At 46.2% G+C, this 20,058-nt stretch overlaps 1 protein-coding gene across 1 annotated transcript in view; it reads right to left on the minus strand.

The window, feature by feature from the left end:
• Nucleotides 1-20,058, minus strand: part of LOC142775088 (synaptogenesis protein syg-2-like) — a 244,640-nt gene that overhangs the window by 24,859 nt on the left and 199,723 nt on the right. The window contains exon 8 of the mRNA XM_075876409.1: nt 6,267-6,602. Within this exon, the coding sequence (XP_075732524.1) occupies nt 6,267-6,602 (336 nt within the window). The remainder of the gene's footprint in view (nt 1-6,266; nt 6,603-20,058) is intronic.

A 20,058-nucleotide genomic window follows, 5' to 3' on the forward strand; every position in this document is an offset into this window, starting at 1 on the left:
AGGTCTTTCGAGCTAATATGGCTGCCTCTGGCGTGAGATAATCTACCAATGAAAAAGTAGACGTGGTGCTTGCAATGACTGAAACGAATAACAACGCTTTGTTAGCAATGAAGCTTTAAGCGTCTCGCCATCCACATCATCTCCTTCTAAAAAGGCCCACTTTCATAAACCTGTTTCCACGCTTTTGCACAACAGGCTCTGTTTCCCTTCCAAGACAGACCACGAAGGCAATCGATGAAGACTTTGAAATCGACGTGGTCGCGTGCGTAACCTCCATGCCAAAACTCAGCATCCAACAGTTTGCCGATCAGTACGGTCGAAGCATCGGAACAGTCGCAAATGTTCTAAGAAAGCACAAGTTCCATTCTTATGACGTTTACCTTCATCAGTACCTAAATAAGACGGACTTTAAAAGGCCAGTTGACTTCTGCAATTGGGGCATCATCAAAACTGATTAAAAATTAACTTTTTGCACAGAATAATTTGAACTGATGAAGCTCGGTTTTGCTGAAAAGGAAGTCTTCATCTTCACAACGTCCAATATTGGGCACAAGAAAACCCACACTGGTTGAGGCAGCACAGGCATCAAGTTCGCTTGAGTGTGAATGTGCGCTGTGGCATACTCGGGGACAGGATCATCGGACCTCACTTTTTGAGGGCGACTTGAACGGAACGATGTACACAGAATAAATATTAGGTGTTGTCATTGATGAACTTGTCAGCAGTCTTTCCCTGAATGACTGGCGCTAAGTATGGTTTCAGCACCACAGAGCACCACCACCTTTTTTAACCAGGCTGAAGAACTGGTTGGACAGACGTTTTCCATAACAGTGGATTGGGCGCGCAGGAGCAACGTTTTAGCTATCAAGATCTCCGGACCTTTCTCCACGTGACTTTTTTGGCTAGGTTAAATATCGAGTTTACGTAACAGAGCTCAGCAGTGTTAATACAGAATAACATCTGCTTGTGCGAGTATTCCCACAGAAGAAGTGCACAGAGTCATAAAGTCGACGCAAGAGTGATTCATACTTTGCGTTGCTGCCGAAGGCAGGCATTTTGAACACTTTTTGGGGCATTGACGTTTTGAGAAGTGAAGAGTTTCGATGAGATTTGTGCATGACCGAAATAAGCTCATGTAGCAGCAGGAAACATGCGTTAGCAAAGATAAAACTGTTTCAGTCATTATTAATGGAGTTGTTGCTCTTGATTTCAATAAAACACAGTACTCGGACATCAGCAGTTCAGCTATTCGCGTAGTCCAGGCAACGACGCTCGTCTGGTCATTATTACGCACATGCACTACATCCAGATTCTCCGCTCGCACCGTTATCTCGGCATGGTATCTGCCACTATCGTTTAGAGGCTCTGCAGTTGCGTGTTACGACACTGAATAGTTTTAAGGGTTCTTAGATTTTTGATTTCAATGGGCGAGAGGGCAAGACTAAATGTTATCACCTATGCCTACGCTTCCACCCTCTTCCCACACTAAACAGCGCACAAAACAGATGCGCTACTTTAGTGAGAAGCTTCGCTCTGACACTCATCATCTTGCATGCGTAATCATGCGAAAGACAAACTTTGGAGCCGGATAACTTGGATCACAGGTGTGCTAAAAGAAATCTTCGAACAGAAACAGGGCAGAAACACCGCTGCCTACATTTTTTTCAATATAAATATGCCAACTTTCCGCAGCCTGTAAAAGGTTAATTTTTCAATTTTAGTTAATTGGGCTGCTGACCGGGTTAATTATAATCTAAATTCCTGTCCCGCTGGCCGCTTAACTTATTTGCGCAATTGGCTTTCTCGTGCCTTCGAGCACCTAATTGAAATAAAGGATAAAGCTTATCTCTGAACACCCGGTAGTTTAAGTGGGCATGAAAAAGAACCTGATACTAAAGTCACTTTACACTTACTGGCGAAAGACGTCGACAACGATGTAAAGCTACAACCAGGCGTCTCAACTTAACACAATTGTGATCTGTATGCTCCTTCTAGGATATATGCTCCTTAAAAATTATATCAAGTGTCCTAAATTATTTGGTTACTGCAACTTTGCATGGACATAGGGTAGCATAATTTGCTATTTGGAAGCATATTTTGAGAGCTCTGTAAAGAACACATTTTGTTTTTGTTTCATTGAGCATGAAATTGTTCTTGGTGTACCATTCTCCAATTTTATAGCAAGTGTGGACCGCTAGAGCTCCGAGAGTACTAAAATTTTTTACAGTAAAAAATAGTGTGCAGTCATCAGCATATAGTTTTAGGTTACAGTTTTCATTGCTTTTAGCTGTGTCATCAATGTAATATAAAACAATACAGGCCCCAGAATACGGCCTTTTGGAACCATGGTTTTAATTACTGTACGTGATTTGAAGGTAATTTTCTCAAAGTACTGAGATCTGATCTATGGGTTTTAACTTCGCAAAACCAGCATAATAATATGAAAGACGCCGTAGTATAGGGCTCAGGAAATTTTGACCACCTGGGGCAATTTGACGTGCATCAAATTTAAGCACACGGGCGTACAGCATTTTCGTCTCTATCGAAAATTCAGGTGCCGCATCTGGGATCCGATCCCGCAACCTGCGGGTCAGCAGCCGAGAACCTTAGCCACTAGACCACCGCAGTGGGGCCAAAATACTGGGATCGCACACTCAGATATGACTGCAAAAGTTTGAGCGGTGTTCCCATAAATCCATAATATTCTAACCTGTTTATTTTTAATAAAAGTTCGTGATATACGCGATAGAAGGGTTTCCTAAAATCCTAATACTATGGAAATTTCAAAAGCCCCTTTTCGATATTGCACAGTGCGATGTCTTTCTGGGCTAACAAAGCACTTTCTGTTGAAAGTTTTTTTCTGAAACCATATTGGTATTCCGTTGTTAGATGTATTTTCTAAGAAAAACTGTCTGTTCTCTTGTGTATTACTTTTGCAAGGCATTTTGAGAACATGGGTAGATTAGATATTGCACGATAATTTCTTAAGTTGTTTTTATCCCATGATTTAAATATTGCAGTACCTTTCGCTGGCGGCATGTTGGTTGTGAAAATACCTGTCAATAACACTAAGTTGTATATATGTATTAGAATTTCCGCTATAATGTCTGATACATACCTTATTATTCGCACTTCTAAGCCATCGGGATCACAGCTCCTACTATTTTTATTCTACTAAGTAGCGCAAATACTTCAGACGTGGATGTCGGTTTCAGAAAAAAAAACGTGTTTGAAAATGGAGTAATGTCAGGTGTGTGTACGCTCTGATAGGCATATCCCGTGTTCACAAAGAAATGCTTAAACTTTCCTGCAAGATTGATTCTGTTTACTATCAATTCACCTATTAGAATCATTCCATCTATTTTTCCATCTATCTTTAGCAACATCGCATGCCACTTAAGTGAACAGCCGTTATGGTTTTCCGTTAAACCCTTAGGGACATTCTGACAACAAAGTCACCTAAAAACGGGCAATGTTCAGATTCAAAAGCAGTGCATGCAGTTATAAGATGAGTCGATGTATCTCGCTTTTCAGCACACGAAAATTATTCAAGTAGCTGCAACGTTGGCTTGTCGCTTTTCATCCAGACTTGTTGTTTTTTTTCTTTAATTAAGCCCTATTACAAAGCAAAGCCCTACAGTTGAGTAGACGCACGGCTTGGAAGAATAAATTGCGCAATTTTCTAATTAAGTTTCTCCGAGACTTAGTTTCCTCTATCAAACATAGCTTAACAGTTTCGTTGCTCGGTTCCTTGTATCCCTGACATTCCTGCCAGCGTCTCACTAAGCCTACATTTTATTTTTTCCGCTGAGATACTCTTGAAGTGTAAGGCAACGAATTTGAAATATTTTATTCTCGAGTTACGTGGTGGTGCTACTGCATGACCACTGCGAACGAGTGTACTTAATAGACGTTCATTTGGACGTCTTGACCAGCTCGTGAGCTTCGTCCTTTCCCAACGACCTGCTTCATGGATTAAAATCAGCATTTTCGTAAAACCAATCAAGAATAGCCGCGTTGAAAATAATTATACTAAAGAGAGAAACTCAAGTCCTCAATGTTTACACATCTGGGAGATTTCGGTGACCGGTCTCTTCAGCAGCGTTCGCTATGAAATGAAGTAACCCGATGAGAAAGACAGCTTCGCTCGGCAGATCTCATGGTATTCACCTAAAGAAGAGCTACAGCTGTAATTTAGTTAAGGTCTATTGTAATCGAGGTTACTTCAATGGCAAGGCAGCGACGAACCAATAAATACGCTCGGGACTAAGACCAGCCACGGAATTTTCTCCGGACAAGGCAAATACGGCGGACGACAAATCCAAATTGGATCTAGCGTGGAGCGAGCACGTCGTTTGCGCTGATATTTTAGAAAGCAAAGTTGCCTTTTCTTGGTAGGAACTAACACTGGTCCCCAATAAGAGAACAGTCCCTTAGGCTCGTCTTCTATCCTCCTCTCTTTTCATTTAGTGTACCGTGTGACAGCCGTAGAAAGCAGTTATTACGGAGCTTACGTGACACTAGAAGCATCACGCAGCAATAGGATGGACTCGCTTGCAACCCATATGGTCGATAGCTTTACCGCTGGTCTGTTTGTAAAGTTTTAAGGCCTTAGGCGTTTATGTTGAAGGTCACCACCGAGAGCCGATGACCTTGACGGGAAGCGCACCATCACGAAACAACGTGATCGCGGATGCATGCGGAAACAGCAGTCAGTGAGTGAAAAAAAGAACTAAGACAACGCATGCCTGTGCAGCCAACGCCGCCTCTGCAGAATATATACTGGCGTACGCGCAAGCGCATTTACGCCTAACTGTAGGTACATACTATAGCTGCGGCGCTGGCTGTTGCCGGCGGCGCTACTAAGCGACGAGGATGTGAGCCATGGCGCGTGCACATCCTCAAACGTGCTTCTGTACCAGTAGGAACTCGATGCTGAAGACAACGGGATACCGAACTGTGAAAGTGAGAAGCGGAACAACGACGGAAGCTTTACGAGCGGAAGAAATAAACATGTGCACGATAAGAAAAAGGGGTTCGCAGAAGGCGTTGCGCATATGCACTGCTCATGGTGGCTTCTTTCGTATTACATGAGTGCAGGAAGACTTTCTCCTTCTTCTGCTGCGAGAGTGTAACATCCGCCGAGCTTTTCGTTTCTCGCTGATTCGTGACTTCTGGACATACGACACGCACTAATTGAAGGTGCACTCTTTAGCAACTTCGTACGTCCTGTGAACTACATTTCTGGCTTCCGCGTGGGCCACAAATAATCACAAAAACAATAAGAGCCTTGCGAAATCAAGGGCATGGACATTATTTTTGAGCACCGAACATAGTCTGACAGCGAGTACCAGATGATGCGTGCTGTGCGAATTGACGAGTTTCCTCCACGCACGACGTGTCAATTGCAGTCAAAGACTAGGGAGGCGAACTGCAATAAGAGGGACATGTCGCATCTTTGGATGTGAATTAACCACAATTGATCGATGGCAATAAGACGTGAAATAAGATAAGGACTTAGCGTGAGATATGACGCATAGGAAAAGATGTTTCAATATGCACTTTTTTTTCATGTAATCGACCCGTTCAAGCAATGCCTTGTCAGCACCGCGTTGGAATAACGAACATACCCGATTCCTATATGCTTGAGTGCACAAACATGAAGAGTAAAGCTTATTCTGGAACTAACGCGACTACCAACGAAAAGACTGAAATCTTTGATGCCACACGTATATATGCCGTCACGCCTACCGCAGATCGGAGTATTCGATGTCCAACGACTTCATGTGCCGATACCACTGCTCTTTGAATGTCATAATTTTACTGGGCGCACGTTCGCCTAATAGTTTCATATTTACCGGCGGCGACTGATTTCTTCCCTGTCACAACCTCATGATAATAATGACTGCTGATTTACAGACTCCCTAGACATGTTTCTTCTCAAAAACGCTTTAGTGAATTCCATATAAACTTTTATTTAAATAGGCATGATTTTTAGAAAAGGTGAACTGTAGACAGCTACAAAGTGCAGTCGAATAAACTGTTGTGATTTATTCAAACTTTACCAAGATGCACCTTTATCGTTGGCCGCACGTTATCCGTGGTGTAGGAAGCATCCACCTTCGAACGATCTCTTTGCTAGGCTGCATTGGGTCTCCCGATAAACCGGAGCAATGACTCTTGGAACATTTGGAGAGGAAATTTGCTGCTGCTTCATTTACTTAGCTCTTCTGACGGCAGAAATATCACCGCTCAGAATGGCTCACCTGTGTCAAGAAGCGCTTCGGCAGAGGTGAGCGTGCTAGCGTAGAGCTTGACGGCGTTGCTGTGGCCCAAGCTGTTGACTCCGTAGAGGACAATGAAGTACTCCGTGCGCGGCTGCAGGTTGCGAACGCTGAACACGGGCTGACTGCTGCTCACGTTGAGCACCTGTGACGGCTGCTGACTGCTGTACAGTTCCAGCACGTACGTCGGGTTGAGGCCTGCAGCAGGCCCACGGGGCGCATTCTCAGGGACTCCACTGTGACCCGTCACGCAAGTCACACCCAGCGACGTCTCAGTCAGGTTGCAGATCTGGCAATTGTGTAGTGGCTCCGGGGGCTCTGCGGGCATCACACCATGTTACACGATACACACTTCAAGGGTGTTTCAGGAAGAGCTACGAATTTCCTGCTTAATTTACAAATTTAAAGTTCGAGTTGTGTATTTGGTTTTTCTGTGGACTGTGCTCGCTGCGTTTTGAACTGTTTTAGCTGTTGAGGTTGAAAAACGTACGCCTTCCAGTGTCGGGCTTCTTATGGGCACTTAGGCACATAATCACAGATCTGCTGCGTGGTTGCAGCGTGCATGTTAGTTATCACCAAGCATGGCTGGCAGTAAAACCACCAGTAAAGAACCACCTCGACATAGAGAAGTTATAAATACAAATCAGCTGAATTCATAGTGACACATATTTAACCGTCCGACATTTGATAGCGACAGGTGATAGAACGCATGCTATAAGCTTGTGTGTGTTTGTGTGCATGTTCTTCACCTCCTTGTGTTTATTTTATAGCAGGTGGCCTCGGTGCAACAAACGTTGTCCCAGCCACTTCTTTGCTATATAATATACATAGCAGAGACATGCATAAAAAATTCGCAATCTTATGGCTATAAAAAAATTGATTGTGCAACAATAAAAAAGGTGATGTATACAAAATACAAGTTCGTTATAATATACATGTTAACATAATAGACAAAGAGAGACACGAAACCTTATTTTTGTTTTTGTTGAGAGAAGGAAGGCTAAACCGGGATTCTAGCCCTATCCGAGCCCCCCTTTCACAGGCGGTGGCCAGACCTTGAGTGTAGGCGGTGGCTTCGGACAGCCATGACTGCCCAGAGTTCGTCACTTGGGCACGCGCTGAGCAGCACAGACTCCCACTGCTCGGCCATTGTTATCTTGGAATCAGGGTCGGTGCTGTCTTTAATGGTGTGCGTCGCCGAGGGACATGCCTGAATAGTGTTTTCGAAGGTGGCGTTAGCCGCCCCGCAAGCATTACATTGTGGTCTATAGATGCTACTATAGCGTACGTGTGGGGAATGTTCTTGTCTGTATAATAATTGCTATGTTTTCGACTGATGCTTATTCAGCGGCTATCCTGAATATGGGTAGATCAGCCTTGCCCAATGGTAAAGTGCAGGTATTTTACTATATGTGGCCATGTTTTTCGCGTGGCCGCACCAGGACTCGGCTTTTTTGTTCTCAGCCTTCAAGAATCACTGGGGGCGGGGGGGGGGGGTTGCTTCGATGGTAAGTGACGTGCCCGGTGAATGATTTTTTTCGGGCAGCCTCGTTACCATACAAGGACTGAGTGGTCCGGAGCCAAAAATAAGTGAACCTGGTGGTGACGACATAGTATGTGCTTGCTGGTATGTTGTTTGCTCGTGGTGAGATGAGGCCTCTGGTGAAGTTGCGGATGGATGTCCTGCTGTCACTAACGGCGCAACAAGTGGTAGTCAACGCGAAGGCTTAAGCAATGGCAGCTTCTGCATCTTCTTCGGGTAGTGTGCTGAGTAAGAAGCTGGTGGTAGTAGTAACATGACCCTACTGCGTGACGACAGTGAGTGCCAAGGTCGATTGTCGTGCGCACTTTGCTGCGTCGACGTAAGCGCATGTGTGGCCTGCTTGTAACAGGAAGTCCTCGCGCAACAAGAACTCTCAAATCAGTGGGTGGCACGTGCACAATATATATACGGTTGTTCTGTTTTGTTTTGTTCTGTTCTAACTAGCTTGCTGCGGAGAAGTTGAAGTTTACGTCACATCGCATACTTCATTTCTATAAGTCCTGAACCGAAATAAGGAATAGTTGTGTCTTCACGTACTAATCAGCATAACACAGTCATGAACTTCATACATACAGACAGGCAGTTAAAACAAAAGTAACATGCAAATCTCTAACCATGAGCAACAACGCTGATGTCTTCAAGGGCTTTTTTTTTCGAGGTATAAAGCACACTTGTGCAAAACTGTTCTTGGCCAGGATTTTAATAATTTATTAACATGAGGAGTCAGCGGCCTAATTTCATTATGGTATATTGTAACTAGCATCTTAGCGAGGCATGAAGCAGGTATTTAGGTAGAAAGTTGTATCTCTTCGTCAACAAATCCATCATCATTAAGTTCGAGAATTTCAGTGTGACCAATACACCTTTATCATGGTACGTCTCAACGTCACGTCACCGCTGCACGTGCAAGGCGATGGTTGGCAAAACATCCACGCTGGTGTCTCAGTGCATTGCAGTCACGCGTTGCTTGGGCCAAGTTTTTTTTTTCTTTTTAGGGGCGAAGTTCCTTATGACTTGGCTTGTGCGTCCCCCGTTGTCGCAGTGCGCAACCTGTGGCACATAGCCACACACCCGTAGCACATACCCGACCTCGGGCACATTTCCGAATGTCCACATGTTACGAAAAACGTAGCACGGCGTCGTTATCACGCTCTCGATGTTAAAAACCACTGACAGCAGAAATGTGGTACTTACTCTCGTTTAGTCCTTGGGTTGTCCGCTGGAAGGCAGTACTTGTGCATGATGAATATATGATGAAAAGAAGCGATTTTGCGGTACTTGAAGTGTTCACTAGATGAATGGACGGTCGCAAGAACGGACACACGGACGGACAAATAGACAAACAGATGAACAGACGGACAGACAGACAGACACACTGACAAACTGAAGGACGAATGGACGCACGGATGGAGGAAAGCACAGACGAATTGATGGACGCTTCGCCCCATTTATCATTATTCATTCCGTGGATATATTTAAACGCTCAAACTTCATCTTACAGTGGCAGCATTAACTGTGGTGTGTGTCGGAGAACATCTATGTGTGTGGTAAACTGCGTGATGAAATATTAGGCGTGCTCGCTGGTTGTTTGTTATAGAGCCAGCCTGTGTGAAAAACAGCTTCATAGTCTTCGAAAATGTGCAGTGTAGGTAATGGCGTGTAGTGTGCTTTGAAACGCATCGATAGTATTGATTCACCTTTAGGGATGATGAAACTGAGGATGTTATGGGTGGTGTGTGCTGTGTAGATAATGATGCCTCTTGTTTGCAAAAACATTGCCACTCGTTTCGGGTCGGTGGCAGTAACCGGCTGTCGACGGAACTTCACGATTCGACATTTTCGTGAAGGTAAAAATTATTTGACGCGATAGTCTGCGAGTAGGTACATCTCAGCGTTTGCGCTGCGGGCAGAAAAAAAAGAGTGCATGATCTCCGGACTGAAAGATGAAAACGCATGAGCCATTAGCATGTTTTAGCATTGCCGAAGCTGCATATAAGCGCCTCTTTCCTGTCCTCTTCTTTCTTACAATTTTGTACGTGGCGTTATACACCCGAACATTCTGCGTATACGGCGCACACTACGGCGAATACGTAAACTCCATAAATGTATAATTCGTATTGCCGGATACCTCATACTTCGTAATGGAAACAGCACAAACTCTGTGCTGTTTCTCATATACTCGATCTCTATGGAGTAACAATGTGCATTACATGTCTGTATAAATAGGTTATTGGGTTTGAAATCGCATAAACTTTCAGTGGGTTATGAGGAATGCTATAAGGTAGAATCTCGCTCTAAATTTTACAGGCGTTTGTTAACCTCAATTTAACAAACAGAAAAATGCGTTTTTTTTATTTCTCTCAAATCAGAACTTTTTGTAGTGAGTGATAATCTTACGCAAGACGTTGCGCACAGCAGCTCAAAATGATGCTATGTCATGACTCAAATTAAGTACGTTCACATACATGCAATAAAAATATTGCTCAAAGTGCCTGTCACCATGAACATGCACGTTTGCTTTCGAAGAAAAAAAAGATTTTCTTTTGCGTGGCTACCGACTACAATGAGCAAATCGTCACACGCCAACGGAACAGAATAGTGCGTTATAGACAGTGACCCTTTCGAAGGAATGTCCACATGCGCAGCGCTGCCATGCAGAAAGATCCTGCCGGTGGAACTTCCTGCCAACTAGTACCTGCTCCAAGGAAGAGGATGGTGGGAGGAGTGCTCGCAATGATGTCACTGTTTGAAAACAGGAAGAGGTCTATTCTGGCTAAAAATGCGTTTTGATTAGGCAGCTCGCAGTCGTAACCAACGATTAGGCGCTACCGTATTTGTACCGAAAGGTAACGGAACGGGAAGTGCCGTAAGGCGGTAAATGTAGTAAAAATCGGGGGTCTTATCATTTTGGTCAAACCACATCACACACACACACACACAAACAGCGAACTGAATTTTACAACGCACAACAGCTCCGTTCCCAATACTGATAAAGAAACTATACCATGATTGCCATTTGAACATCGGGCTAATTCGACACACAATATATACCGTAATACTTCGTGCTGCCCTTGAGTAGCCCCCGATGGCTGAACTTGTCTCAATAATTATATAGCTATAATTGTTTTTATATTCGCGCCCTACAGCAATGTCACCACTGCTTGTGAGTCGACTAAGGCTACCTATTTTGGCGCATGTAACAATCAAGACAAATTTCATTGCACATACAAATGAAATTAGCAGGCATTGGTCCCATTATTATCATCATCATGAGTCACCATACCAACAAAGTGTGCAGCTAGGCTGGCGCACGTATTGCCTACAGACGCGTAATTGCGGTTTCTTCGCCATTTTGCAAAATCGTCGATTATGGCGCAGTGTGCACTTCGCAACTTTACTTGCAGTAAGTTGCCACCGGCCAATGCTACATGCATTCCCTTATGGTACGCGGTTGAGGGGTTCACCAAGAAGTGGAGCATGACAGGCGAATGAGAATGGCTGTAAAAGAACTTGTTGTTGGGCTAGTTGGCTGCTCATTTTTAAAAGCGAGCGCTCTTCGTGTTTGGGGCCGGGATGTGTGCGTGTGTAAATATGCCGTGTGTTTGCGCTCTACTGTTATATTTCTAAAACAGAACGAGAAGGAGATGCGAACTGGGTTCGACGTTCCACTCTTGGAGGCGAAACTTAGGCGTTCCCAAGTTTCTTCTTATTTGTTTTTTGCATGATATTCTAGCCTTCCTTCAGATCCACCTCAATGGAACAGTGGCTAAGGTGCTCGGCTGCTGACCCGAAGGTCATGGGTTCAATCACGGCTGTGGCGGTCACATTTAGATGGAGGTGAAATGGTGGATGCCGGTGTATATTGTGACGCCAGTTAACGTTAAAGAACACCGGATGGTCAAAATTTCTCGAACCCTCCACTATGGCGTCTCTCGATCATAATTAAGCCGCAGACAATATTATTACCCTTCCTTCAGCGCTCGTTACGCCCTAGTTCGCCAATGAGCTGTCGTGGTTGTTTATTGCCCTTAACGGGCCCTTAAACCACCCCTAATTATACGAAGAACGAGAGAGAGTTAATCTCTCCTGGAGTTTCCTATGTTTGCTGTGCAAATTCTGACGCCAGCTGTTTGTTCATGTGACTTCATGATGGAATAAGCTCTTGACTGGCCGATATACGAGAGGTGTCTGTTGAGAATTGTCACCTACCCTGCATTGTCATACACTCGCATGCCTGATCCGCCTGGTCTTACTTGACTGCCACGCACGATAAACTGATTCCACTGCGTTTCCTGCATTCACCTTTGTGCTAGCGGAAAAAGCAGTATGTAATCGAAAAAATTGAAATTCTGACTGGTTCAACGTCTAGCGCTGACATTTCACGTGGTAATCGTAAGGTGGCGTCTCCACCCACATCTTATTTTCGCCCGTTTTTTTCACTTATACCAAACGTATAGTCCGCATGCCTGCAAGGGTGGTGTTTTTGGGATTGCAAAATTGCACTTTACTAATACGTGAAATTCTCTGTATAGCGTCTCCTTTAAGGAGACCAGTCCAACGCCTGCTATTGTGGTGTGCAACCTTTCGCAATCTCCTTGACGTACATAGGGCGACGGCCAGAATTCCCAAGGGTCATTTTACTTCAAGGCGCTTTCGAACAGGCCCATGCAAAGCGTTTGGCATCTAATCCCGCTGGAAGCCTGTACGGTGGGACATGTCAGGTTTTCGCAGTAACGTGCACAACGAAGCAAGATGGTATAGGACCACACGCACAAGACGCTGTGAACTCGGCGCCACAAACAAGTTTCGACACTTTTCCCCCTGGCGCGCGAAAACAACGGCCACGCTCTTTCGCAAGCTGCGCCACGCTCTTTTGATTTCCCGGCTGCTATGTGTCTAGCATTATGTCTCCGCACGCGTTTTATTTTTGCGGGCGTGGCCTAAAGCGCCCCTTCGCATCAATAAAACCGCTGATGGTCTGGACGCTCAAAAACGCTCCTAAGATATCGCCGCGAGACGACTTGGACACACAGAGAAAAAAAAACTCACGTGATCTGTCTGAATGGAAGGCAGAGGAGGAACCTCCGTGCCAGCGATAACTAACGGCATGCCTATATATATATATATATATATATATATATATATATATATATATATATATATATTGCGGCCAGGCCACCCCACACAGGGCGAAGAAGCGAAGTTGAGCAAAAAGCAGCGACGAGAGGGGGAAGCAAACGCAGTTCGGTATAAAAGCAGGCCTGGTGGCATCGTAGCAACGGATCGGCAAGCAAAGTAATAGATGAGCGGTGCCAAGTGGGACACGGAAAAGAAGAGTAAGCACATACAACTCGAGGAGGGAGGCGAGAGAAGCCGCGATCGGTCGTGCTCAGAATCGGTTGACAGCAACGAGCTCGACGCGCGTTGACGGCCCCAGACGTGATCAGTAAAACAATACCTTCACCAGCTGTTGATGTCGTTTTGATGCAGGTTATAATTTATTTGGCCTTCGCTGCTCCCTTCGGCAACCCCTCCCTCCCCAGACTGCCGTCGCGGGACAAGCATCGCCGCGTTGGGAAAACAAACAGAACGCCGGGCATGGTGACAGAGAGGGGGTCGTTTCTTCCTGCGACGGGGGCGCGTTTAAAGTTTCCGCTTCCGCTGAGCGCCGGGACCCCCTTAATACGGCCTGTCGCTGCAACCCCGCCCAGGTCCGGTTTCGCGGCCCACTTCTTTATGGGTTCGCCGACGTCAGCGAGTGCCACTTGCCAGGGGACGGTGGCGTGTGGCCGCGACGCCCAAATATACGGCTCGGCCTCCGCAGGTTGACAATCTCCGAGACGCCGGCTTCAGAGCGATGCTGACGTCGCAGGCGGGTGCTTTGTGCGCCACCCCGGTGCATGGCAAAGCATGCCACTACGCACGCCCGGCAGGCATGGACGGCTGTGGCTGATGGGCTCGGTGCCGGTGAGCCGCAGACCAGCTCCCTCGGAAGCTTGTTCCGTGAAAAGAGGGCCCGAACTGTACAATGGCGGCATGCCCTTATGGGCGACCCGGAAGGAAGAAAACAAAGAGGCGGAAGAACCTTCGGACTGGCAGTGCGAATGTGAGATTACACGCTCGGACGACGCACGCAGCTCGAACGGTGTATCACTGTGAGGCCGCTGGTATGGACCCGTGCGATGCGCGAAAAGCTACCCAAGCTGGCCTTCACCGATTTGGCCGAGCAAATGGCACTCACCTAAGTGTTTCTTAAATTGAAGGATAGAAGAAGAATGACTGAAAACTTTGCCTGGTTTCTTTGTGAGATACTTTTTATCGTTTGTTCTTTCTTCATTGGTTTCATTGGCCAATGTTGTGTTCTATGGCATCGCCGAACTTGCGTGCCTTACACTATGTGTGTCTTTCTCCTTATGCACATGAAATGAATAAAAAAAGAAAGAAAATACTTGGTATAGAACATGCCAAGTGACAGTCGTTATAACTGGCTGAATATTTTATTCTTGTCTTACATAGCTAAACCAAGTGTAAAGTTTAGAGCTCGTTGCTCAAATTCACTAATAGACAAAACGTTTATTCAACAAGCTGTTGCAGAATCTGTGCGGATAAGTTGCAATGTTATCCTGAGCGACGAAGACTCCCAAAGCCGCAGCTTTTGGCTGTCATGTAATCACTGTCCCCAATGACAAGGCCCCCGGTTCAGTGTCTTCCTTGTAATTATTCTGCGCGCTCTTGCGTATTGTCGTTTTGTTTTGAATGAAAATAACTCCGTTAAAGGATCTGAGAATCGGCAAGTTGGTATTCCTGTGTCTACGTTGTTATGTCTGCGAGTCCACAGCGAACGTCCGTGCCTCTGAAAAAGGCAATCTGTGTCAAGGCCAGCCCGCGAGCCCGCATGACGCGAACAACTCAACGGCATCCACACGCGACGGCGCCTTTCTGGCGCGCACGTGCAGTGAGTCACCTCAGCCCGCGAGCCCATCGAGTAAACAACCGGCGTCTTCCTGTCTGGCGGGTCTGACGCAATGCCTTGCGACGTCACTCGTCCTTGGGTGCAGCCACCTGCAGTGCAGCCTCTCCAGATTCGATGAGAAAGAAGGACGCGGCCCAGCGGCGACCCCATTGCAGGAGTCTGGCCTCACGACCAGCGGCGCTTCTGGTTGTACATTTTGTTATTCAAAGAATCCACCCGGTGCATATAAAATAAGCTCTGCAGCGCGTCGCGAGCAGCAGTCCTATGTGAGAGCAGACATGTGTGTCGTAGCAGTCCTATGTGAGAGCAGATACGTGTGTCACAGTTGAGCTGTGTGGTAGACAAGCGAGCTATGTGATAGAGAGTTGAGCTGTGTGGTAGAGAAGAGAGCTATGTGATAGAGAGTTGAGCTGAGTGGTAGAGAAGATAGCTATGTGGTAGAGAGGAGAGGTATGTGATAGAGAGGAGAGCTATGTGATAGAGAGGAGAGCTATGTGATAGAGAGTTGAGCTGTGTGGTATAGAAGAAAGCTATGTGATAGAGAGTCGAGCTGTGTGGTAGAGAAGAGAGCTATGTGATAGATTGTTGAGCTGTGTGGTAGAGAAGAGAGCTATGTGTTAGAGAGTTGAGCTGTGTGGTAGAGAAGAGAGCTATGTGATAGAGAGTTGAGCTGTGTGGTAGAGTAGATAGCTATGTGATAGAGAGTTGAGCTGTGTGGTAGAGAGGAGAGCTATGTGATAGAGAGTTGAGCTGTGTGGTAGAGAAGAGAGCTATGTGATAAAGAGTCGAGCTGTGTGGTAGAGAAGAGAGCTATGTAATAGAGAGTCAAGCTGTGTGGTAGAGTAGATAGCTATGTGATAGAGAGTTGAGCTGTGTGGTAGAGAGGAGAGCTATGTGATAGAGAGTTGAGCTGTGTGGTAGAGAAGAGAGCTATGTGATAAAGAGTCGAGCTGTGTGGTAGAGAAGAGAGCTATGTAATAGAGAGTCAAGCTGTGTGGTAGAGAAGAGAGCTATGTGATAGAGAGTTGAGCTGTGTGGTAGAGAAGAGAGCTATGTGATAGAGAGTTGAGCTGTGTGGTAGAGAAGAGAGCTATGTGATAGAGAGTTGAGCTGTGTGGTAGAGAAGAGAGCTATGTGATAGAGAGTTGAGCTGTGTGGTAGAGAAGAGAGCTATGTGATAGAGAGTCGAGCTGTGTGTCAGAGTTGAGCTATGTGTTAGCAGTCCTGTTTGAGAGCAGTCCTATGTGAGAGCAGACATGTGTGTCAGAAAAGAGAGCTATGTGACAGAGAGTTGAGCTGTGTGTCAGAGAAGAGAGCTATGTGGTAGAAAGTTGAGCTATGTGTTAGCAGTCCTATGTGAGAGCAGACCTGTTGGAGAGCAGTCCTATGTGAGAGCAGACATGTGTGAAGCAGTTGAGCTGTGTGTCAGAGAAGAGAGCTATGTGATAGAGAGTTGAGCTGTGTGTCAGAGAAGAGAGCTATGTGATAGACAGTTGAGCTATGTGTTAGCAGACCCATTTGAGAGTAGAGCTATGTGTTAGAGAGAAGAGCTCGGCTCTTCGCGTCTCTGTCGGCCCCAGGGCCGAATTTGTAACACCTCTATATATATGCTGTACATAAACCTTGTTTAACTCACCGTCGTCTCGTGCGCTCGTCTATCAGCTCTGCGCAGAAGCAGTCGCGAGCTGAGAAACCTTCGCTACCGAACATCTGGTGACCGTGTCGGTGGAGATCGGAGCAGTGGTGCCTTCGTGACCGTGTTGGCGTCGCCGTCTTTCGTAAACAGTGGTTGCAGCGGTAAGATTTCGAGGCGCCCTTCGTAACGTTGTCTGAGGTGCGCTTCGCAACAGTGGTGGCAGCGGTGAAATTTCGAGGCGCCCTTCGTAACGTCGTCGAAGGCACGTGTCGTAACAGTGGTTGGCAGCTGCGGGATCGGCCGGCGTCCTTGACATCGATGCGAACCATCAACAAGTGCTGAAACCAAAGATCATCAGAAGAGACGGGCGAAGCTGGTCGACAAGTTGTGGCGACAAGCCAGTGGAGCTGGGATCCGTCCTCAAGAATGGGATGTATTCCCGGAAGTGAGTCTGGAGCTGCATTCTCCACATGGCCCTGGAGGCAAACCGGGAGGGACCTGGCTAACGAGCGCGCCTGACGTCCGAGCCACGTGGAAGCAGCTCGTTTTTTCGGCGCATTGTCTGGCGGCGGGGTGCTGTTATGCCTGCGAGTCCACAGCGAACGTCCGTGCCTCTGAAAAAGGCAATCTGTGTCAAGGTCAGCCCACGAGCCCGCCTGACGCGAACAACTCAACGGCGTCAACACGCGACGGCGCCTTTCTGGCGCGCACGTGCAGTGAGTCACCTCAGCCCGCGAGCCCGTCGAGTAAACAACCGGCGTCTTCCTGTCCGGCAGGTCTGACGCAATGCCTTGCGACGTCACTCGTCCTTGGGTGCAGCCACCTGCAGCGCAGCCTCTCCAGATTCGATGAGAAAGAAGGACGCGGCCCAGCGGCGACCCCATTGGAGGAGTCTCGCCCACGACCAGCGGTGCTTCTAGTTGGACATTTTGTTATTCAAAGAATCCAGCCGGTGCATATAAAATAAGCCCTGCGGCGCGTCGCGAGCAGCAGTCCTGTGTGAGAGCAGACATGTGTGTCGTAGCAGTCCTATGTGAGAGTAGATATGTGTCTCGCAGTTGAGCTGTGTGGTATAGAAGCGAGCTATGTGATAGAGAGGTAAGCTGTGTGGTAGAGAAGAGAGCTATGTGATAGAGAGTTGAGCTGTGTGGTAGAGAGGAGAGCTATGTGATAGAGAGTTGAGCTGTGTGGTAGAGAAGAGAGCTATGTGATAGAGAGTTGAGCTGTGTGGTAGAGAAGAGAGCTATGTGATAGAGAGTTGAGCTGTGTGGTAGAGAAGAGAGCTATGTGATAGAGAGTTGAGCTGTGTGGTAGAGAAGAGAGCTATGCGATAGAGAGTCGAGCTGTGTGGTAGAGAAGAGAGCTATGTGATAGAGAGTTGAGCTGTGTGGTAGAGAACAGAGCTATGTGATAGAGAGTTGAGCTTTGTGGTAGAGAAGAGAGGTATGTGATAGAGAGTTGAGCAGTGTGGTAGAGAGTTGAGCTGTGTGGTAGAGAGTTGAGCTGTGTGGTAGAGAGTTGAGCTATGTGATAGAGAGTTGAGCTGTGTGTCAGAGTTGAGCTATGTGTCAGAGTTGAGCTATGTGTTAGCAGTCCTGTTTGAGAGTAGTCCTATGTGAGAGCAGACATGTGTGTGGTAGCAGTCCTATGTGAGAGCAAACATGTGCGTCATAGCAGTCCTATGTGAGAGCTGACATATGTGTCAGAGAAGAGAGCTATGTGATAGAGAGTTGAGCTGTGTGTCAGAGAAGAGAGCTATGTGATAGATAGTTGAGCTATGTGTTAGCAGTCCTATGTGAGAGCAGACCTGTTGGAGAGCAGTCCTATGTGAGAGCAGACATGTGTGTCGCAGTTGAGCTGTGTGTCAGAGAAGAGAGCTATGTGATAGAGAGTTGAGCTGTTTGTCAGAAGAGAGAGCTATGTGATAGAGAGTTGAGCTATGTGTTAGCAGACCCATTTGAGAGTACAGCTATGTGTTATAGAGAAGAGCTCGGCTCTTCGCGTCTCTGTCGGCCCCAGTGCCGAATTGGTAACGCCTCTATATATATGCTGTACATAAACTAGCTAACGTGGTTGCTTGGGCGAGTTGGTACGACATGATTCAAAACAGCGCCAATAACGAGGGACAAGAGAAAGAAGGAGACAGACAGCGCCGTGTTGTAAGTCAGCGCCGCTGTCTGTTTCCTTCTTTCTCTTGTCCCTCGTTATTGGCGCTGTTTTTTAAGTGAATCTGTACATAAACCTTGTTTAACTTACCGTCGTCTCGTCTGCTCGTCTATCAGCTCTGCGCAGAAGCAGTCGCGAGCTGAGAAACCTACGCTACCAAACATCTGGTGACCGTGTCGGCGGAGATCAGAGCAGTGGCGCCTTCGGGACCGTGTTGGCGTCGCCGTCTTTCGTAAACAGTGGTTGCAGCGGTGAGATTTCGAGGCACCCTTCGTAACGTCGTTGGAGGTGCGCTTCGCAACAACGTGTAGTTGTTTTAGACATTTTCTATACACTGAGTTGTATAAGGCGCCATGTGTATAGCAGTGTTTTGTAGCAAGATATTTTCGTGTTCGTTCGTTATCGGAAGAGAAGAAATAGAACCAGGTCGTTACTCTAAAACTAGGCGGATGTGAGTGTTGCCATCAAAGGCTCCACTCTCTGTATGACCCTGCATGCGTCATCAGAAAGCAACGTTCCTCTCTGGCGTTCTCCCATGTTCCTTAGCTCTACTAAGTTTCAGCATGTATCACCCTGCATGCACAAGAAAAAAGCCTTTTTGCATGTTGCGAAGACTGCACGTTACCGCAGTCTTTTGATGGTCCCTGGTGTCACCTTGATCTTCAAAACGCGGCTTTTGTTTTTAAAAGGACGCGCGCTTTTTTGTTTGACATATCTTACCGTTTTCGCGCCACGCAGCCATTTCTTCTTACCGACAGGTGGAAGCTGGTGGAAGAGGGCGAATTGAAGCTTTCGAAGTCGAATCGAACACGTAATACTCAGTGTTGATGTGATTCGAATGTCGAGTGTTTTGGAGTATTTTTCTAATAATAAGCAGGCTTCTTACCATTAGTATCGAATGATGTGCACATCCTGGCACTAACAACGTTGTAGTGTCGCTGTAAATGAACTGTGCGTTACAGACCAAGTTTTGTTGAGAACTTGACAGGAACACCAGAGTGGTACCTAATTAGCTGCTTTGCATGTTAAATACAGATATAAATTTCCAGATGCTTTAAAGAATACGTGGGATACGAAGCACTTTCATTCTAAGTCATGCAAAGCAAACCACAGTTTTGTAAACTACACCTCGCAATACATATAAGGTGTACAAAACTTATGAAATTTACACTCCTTTAAAAACATACTTTTAATTTGTAGCAACACTTTTTAAACACCTTCAAAATCATTTTAAGGCATTAATGTCAGCCATAACTTGAAATATCAATTTTTTATGCTTTATATACTTAATTGGATGCAGTTTACATTATTTCAGTAAGTTATTTCTACAGAATTGATGAAGAGTTTTTGAGCTCACATCTTTTGTGTTGCTCATTTTACACCTACACTTTTCGGCATTATTTTGCAGAAAGGCCAACTCTTTCATTCAAAATTATGTATTCGTGGTGACTAAAAC

This window comes from Rhipicephalus microplus, chromosome X (assembly GCF_043290135.1).
Source record: "Rhipicephalus microplus isolate Deutch F79 chromosome X, USDA_Rmic, whole genome shotgun sequence".
NCBI lineage: Eukaryota > Metazoa > Arthropoda > Arachnida > Ixodida > Ixodidae > Rhipicephalus > Rhipicephalus microplus.